General features: G+C 39.7%; 2 protein-coding genes across 2 annotated transcripts; both read left to right on the top strand.

Annotated features, from left to right (window-relative positions):
• Window positions 1-2,349: 2,349 nt before the first annotated feature.
• On the top strand, window positions 2,350-3,351 carry LOC114712734 (uncharacterized). Its single transcript, XM_028897279.1, has one exon. The coding sequence runs from the start codon at window positions 2,350-2,352 to the stop codon at window positions 3,349-3,351; it is 1,002 nt and encodes a 333-aa protein (XP_028753112.1).
• Window positions 3,352-3,456: 105 nt separating this feature from the next.
• Window positions 3,457-4,248, top strand: LOC114712733 (histone-lysine N-methyltransferase, H3 lysine-79 specific-like). The gene has a single exon (XM_028897278.1). The coding sequence runs from the start codon at window positions 3,457-3,459 to the stop codon at window positions 4,246-4,248; it is 792 nt and encodes a 263-aa protein (XP_028753111.1).
• The last annotated feature ends 1,914 nt before the right edge of the window (window positions 4,249-6,162 follow it).

Below are 6,162 nucleotides of genomic sequence, written 5' to 3'. Positions count from 1 at the left end.
AGCCCACAATTTTCTTTGGTTTTCTTCTTCTACTTCTTTGTTTTTTTTTTTTAAACAAGAAGATCGTCGAAGAAGATTAATAACAGAAACTTCAGTGGATAAACTTTGAAACAGAAGACAAAACTCTAAATCTTTTTTTTTTTCTTTTTGGGGGAAGAACACAAAAACATCAAAAGGTTTTAGTGACTGAAGAGAGAAATGAAGGCAAAAACAGAGGAAGAGCACAGAAATTACAGAAAGCAGAAGCAGAAAAGAGCTAGCGCGGCGAATAATAAAGGGGGTGCTATTATAATTAATTATATGATTAAAAGTGTTTTGTTGGGATTTGTTGAGACACAATCTGGAAACGCAAAAATATCATTGAATCATCAATCAATTAACAAGCCAAAAAGTGAAGTATATGACAGGGAAGAAGTGAAAATCACATACGTACACACACACACACATGTCGGGTAAAGGAGAGAACCGAAACTAAAGAGAAAAATCGGGTAAAATCTGAAGTCAATATGAATTTGAAACAAAAAGGTGAGGAAAATTAAAAATATAAAAATAAATATAAGAAAATATATGTGTGTGTATAATAAAGGAAAACTGTATTAATTAAAGCATAAAACGAAGATACATAAAAAAGAAAAAATTTAAATAAATATTTTTTTAGCCGGAGTAATATTTTTGTCAGTTATTTAAAAAAATGTAAATAAATAAGTGATGAAAAATTAAAATGATAAAACTTTATAACATAGTCAAAATTAAGAAATTTTATAACATATTAACATATTTGATAATATATGTAAGAAAATTATTTTTCTGATGTATAAAAATTATTTTTTAACAGGTATAAATGTTTAAATAATTTTTATATTAAAGGGGTATTTTGATCAAAATAAAAGTTTAAGAGTTAAACTTACTATTGAATGAATGGAAATAAAGTTGTAAATATATAAAGAGGGTGTGTGCACCTTACATCTTTTAATTTCAATGAAGATTCATATATGTTTTCATAATAAAAGAATTATGTGATTTAAATAAAATAGAAGAGTGGTTTGTGTATTTTATCCATGAGGAAAAACAGGGAAAGGAGACTTATTTAGCAAGTGGCCTTGGTTGGAGGTTTAGGTTGAGATCTAATCTCAATCCTTGGGTGACCTATCTCAATTGCAAATCCCAAACACGCTCTTAACTTCTATTAATTAATTAACTCCCAAATTCAGATCGGGATATTCAGGCCAGAAAGAGAAAAAAGATCGGGATATAACATATGGTCATTCAGCCACGCCCCTTCGTTTTCTTTTAACTCTCATATTCTCCCAACCGTGTTCTTCACCTCTTCCATCCAGCCGCATCATTTGTCCATCAATTTTCCATCTACTTCCAATTCTACACCGATCATTATTCTCCTTCTCCACTCAACTCACACACCATCCTTCTCCCTCACCATCACTGCAGTTGGAATTCTTCTCTTGGATCAGCCATGGCGTGTTTGAAGAAGCTTGTTGGAGCTGAAGAATCCGTGATGCGTGGCTGAACCATTAAACCCTCGGAGTGGTGTGACTATGCTTGACCTATGTTCTTCATAGGGGAGTTGTTTTCTCTACTCTTGATCTCGTCTTCTCTAGTTGTAGTTATCTGAATTCCGGTGTGAGTTTGTAATTGTAACTGAGAAAGAGTTGCTACAATTGAGCCATTTGTGATTCAAGATTTTTAAACTCATTTTGATTGTGATTCACTCGATAGTTATGTGATGAAATTGAATTCTTCTTTTTCAATTGCTTGTGCTTGTTATAAGATTGTTTGTAAGGTGTTTGTGCAATTGCCTCAATGACTTTTTGGTGATTGGCGATCTGGGTTTGTGACTTGTTAGTTACTTATCTTGAGAGGAATTAACTCTCAACTAAAATTGAGCTGCACATTAGGGGTTTCTTAATGCCTCATTTGGTGGGAAGGAATTGGAGGGAGGGAGGTGGAATTCATATTTTGGTGTATCCGGTCGTGTGGACCTCACTTCCTCATGAAATTCACTTCCATAAGAAATGATTGAATCTGGCCATGGGCCCATCGCGGTGTGTAAGGATAGTGAGGGTGGCTTAACTTGTACCCTGTTGTCTTTTTAATTAGAAAGTTACTTCTACTGAAACATATGACCCAAGTTGCATATTGGGTGTTAAGCGACATAGCATTTCAAGACTATTGCAAGATACTGGGAAATAAAAAACGCCAAGCCGATACTAATAGCTTGAGTAAAAAACGTAGGTACTAAAGAGAGAGAAAGTTAGAGAGAGAACGTGTGAGCTTTTCCTTCCCATGACAACAATTGACGACAACCCCCCGAAACAACCACCTGACCGTCCGATGGACGGAACAGAGGAAGTGAAGGGAGGTAGTAAACGCGAACAGAGCACGAATGAGATTAGGGAGATGGTTACTCCTCAACAACAGACAGCTGAAGTAGGGAACCTGCGCATAACACAAAGTGATGAAATGCTGAGAGGAAAGTTGCAACGGAAAGAAGGAGAATTCACAGGAAATATTTCGATTACACCGAGAGACGAAGACTGGATGAACACTGAAGAATGTGTTGAAGTGCCGGTACAAGAAACAATCCTGTCTTACAGAGAAGTCCTGAAGCCAAGGAATGACGACAGAGAAGGGTCACAGAGAAAGGAACAACAGGAGGAGATTTGGGATGGCAACCTACTGTTAAACAATGAACAGGAATTATTCAAGGGTGTATCTGTCAAAGACTCAGTAGCAGGACCAATAATCGAATTCTCTGAAGAAGAAAGGAGGAGACTTGCTAAAAGATGGGAATTTTCCCTTATCATCAAGTTGTTGGGAGGTACGATGGGTTTTATGCGGATGAGGAGACATATCCAAACCATGTGGGGAAAAGGTGGGAATGTAGATCTCTCAGATATCGGTAACGGGTATATGATAGCTACCTTCCAAAACATAGATGATTATTACTTCGCGATTGAGGGCGGGCCATGGCTGATCCAAAATCACTACCTGACAGTTCAAACATGGAAACCTAACTTCAACCCCTGGAATGAAAAGATTCAAAGGGTGACTGTATGGGTTCGGCTTCCTGGAGACTATTATGACAAGAAATTTTTCTTCCACCTGGGGAATAAAATAGGGAAAGCGATCAAGGTTGATGAAATGACCTACCTAAGAGCTCGAAGAATGTATGCCAGAATGTGTGTAGAAATTGACCTGAATGCTCCACTTCTTCCAGCGTATACAGTGGACGGAAACAGATTGAAGATAGAGTATGAAGGACTCCATATGATCTGCTTTGTCTGCGGAAAGTTCGGCCATGATTCGACACACTGTCCATCTAGGATAAACTAGGAGGAAGCACGGAATAACACACGCAGGAATCCTGAAGAAGAGAAAAATGCTGAAGAACACACCAAAACTCCGGTCAACAATCCGGCGAGTGTGTATGGGGAATGGATGGTGGCACAAAGACCAAAAAGAGGACGACGGCCTGTCACAAAAGAAAACAGAGCAGAAGAAGAGCAGAGGAGAGGATACAGGGCGGCAAGTAGAATAGGCGCTGACTCTAGATTCTCAGTGCTCGAGATGGAAGAGGGAAGAGAAGGTAGAGAGAGATCTGAGGAGGAAACCCGGATGCCACTGAAAGACCTTTCCAACCAAACCGAAAAAGAAGCAAGTCGAGGATCTGACATGGGGGCACCTAGGAAATACACAGGGGGAGCAAAGCAGAAGAAAGAGAATCAGAAAAAAGGAGCAGAGTTAAGGGAGAGAAAATCAAATGAGACAAAAAAGAAAGAGGAAGTACAAGGGAGGGAAAAGGAGGAAAATGAAAAGAGAGACAAGGAGAAGGACACGGAGGCCTCAAAGAGTGTGAAAGGGGGATCTCAAAGGAGTCAGAATGGGGAAAAACTAAAGGGAGCAAAAAATGAGACCAATAAGGAAGCAAAAGCCCAAAATGTGGTCGAGCAAAAAAGAAAGCCCAAGACACAACCCAATACAACAGGAAAGGCACTAGACACAGAGATGGATGAAAATACCGTGGAACACTCCTTGGAAAGTCTACCAGAGGAAGTGGAAGAAACAATGGAAGTGGACCAGCCCAAACCACCCGACCCATTAGAAAATTATGAGCCTTTGGGGCTATCAGATGTGGAACGGGACATGCTAGGAGTAAAGGAGAACGGTGGAGATGAGAAGCAGAAGAGTGAGATCGCTATAGATAGCGATGGTGATTCACGTGATCAGTAAGTGTGGTCGTAATCCTTTTCTGATTGTCATTATGATTTTAGTCTGGAATGCAAGAGGAGCAGCCGGAAGAGAATTCGGTTATGCTTTGAAGGAAATGGAGAGGAAATTTAAACCTGAGATAGTAGTCCTTGTTGAACCAAGGTGCAATGGTGACTCAGCACAGAGAGTTCTTAAAAGACTGGGATTTAAATACCAGGAAGTAGTGCCGGCAGTGGGAATGTCGGGGGGCATCTGGGTCCTCTGGAATAATGACAACATCCAATTTAAGGTGTTAGAGAGACATAGACAGTACCTTCACGGAAAAATTTCTGGAATTGGCATTAGATGTTGGTGCTTCACTGCAATCTATGCTAGCCTAAGAGAACCGGAAAGGAAAGAACTCTGGGTAGAACTCAAGAGAATCTCTAGTACGATGAACTCTCCCTGGCTCCTTGCTGGAGACTTCAATGACATTAAGCACCCGTCTGAATAGAGAGGAGGAATACCTGTTAGGGAGAGTAAATGCAGAAGATTTAAAGATAATATGGATGAGTGCAAGCTGATAGATATGGGCTCAGAAGGACCTAAATACACTTAGAGAGGGCCTATCATCCAAAATGCAAGCCGAATGTACAAGAAGCTAGATAGAGCTCTCTGCAATGCAAACTGGAGAAATCTGTTCCATGAGGCATTCGTGAAAGTTGGACCAAGGATAAACTCTGATCATCACCCACTATGCATATGCTTGAACAATACAAGGGGTAATATAACTGCGCGTCCTTTCCGGTTTGAAGCAGCCTGGTTACTTCATAACCAGTTCAGAGAAATGCTGAAAGAAAATTGGACAGGGGTAAAAGAGTTGAATGTGGAATTAAATGACCTGACACCAAGACTACAGGAGTGGAATAGCAACACCTTTGGTCATATAGCAAGGAAAAAAAATGAGCTGGTGGGAAGAATTGCTGGGATCCAGAATCATAATCAAGATAAAACTAACCTTTATTTGGAAGATTTGGAAAGGAAATTGAAGAAAGAACTGCTCGAAATACAGGAGAGGGAAGAGATCTTGTGGTTTCAAAAAGCAAGGACCAAATGGTTACAGGATGGGGATCGCAACACAAGATTCTATCACACGAAAACTTCCATCCGGAGAAGGAAGAATCGAGTATCAACTCTAAAGGATGGAGACAACAAGTGGGTTGAAGGAAAAGAGAATGTCGGAAAATTGATCATGGAATTCTTCAAAAATTTATTCCATGAGGAGGATGAAGAAAGGCAATGGACTCAACCAGTCCACCAATGGCCAGAGATTAATGAAGAAGTCTGGGAAGATTTAAGTGGAGAGGTTACAAGAGAAGAAATAAGGAGTGCAATATTTTCAATTGGAGGATTCAAAGCTCCAGGAGAAGATGGCTACCCAGCAGTTTTCTTCCAAAAGAATTGGGAAGTAGTTGGAGAAAGTGTTTACAACAGCATAAAGAAACTTTGGGAGGAACCAGAAAGAATAGGGGATGTGAACCAGACCCTTTTGACTTTAATACCCAAGGTGGACAACCCGGTAGGAGTTCACCAATTCAGGCCTATCTCGTTATGTAATGTGGGATATAAATGTTTATCAAAAATCTTGGTGCAGCGTTTAAAGAGCATTCTGGACAAGATTGTGTCCCCCTTCCAAGCAAGTTTTGTTCCAGGAAGGAATATACATGACAACATTATAGTAGTGGAGGAAATGATTCATACCATGAGAAGGAAAAGAGGTAAGAAGGGCTATATGGCAATAAAAGTGGATCTAGAGAAAGCTTATGATAGAATGAGCTGGAAGTTTTTAGACAAGGTGTTAAAAGAAGTCAAATGCCCGGATACAATGAGAAGAAGAGTAATGCAGTGTGTAACATCGACTTCCATCAAGATCCTATGGCATGGTGAAAAGCTTGA

This window comes from Neltuma alba, unplaced genomic scaffold, assembly GCF_004799145.2.
Source record: "Neltuma alba isolate B1F8T4 unplaced genomic scaffold, ASM479914v2 tig00011396_pilon, whole genome shotgun sequence".
Taxonomy (NCBI): Eukaryota; Viridiplantae; Streptophyta; class Magnoliopsida; order Fabales; family Fabaceae; genus Neltuma; species Neltuma alba.
Note: the sequence above shows the minus strand (reverse complement) of the source record. Positions and strands in the feature narration are given on the sequence as shown.

What these genes read in the sequence shown, in the direction of transcription:
- LOC114712734 (XM_028897279.1), top strand. Translation starts at nt 2,350, where the DNA reads ATGGACGGAACAGAGGAAGTGAAGGGAGGTAGTAAACGCGAACAGAGC.
- LOC114712733 (XM_028897278.1), top strand. Translation starts at nt 3,457, where the DNA reads ATGGTGGCACAAAGACCAAAAAGAGGACGACGGCCTGTCACAAAAGAA.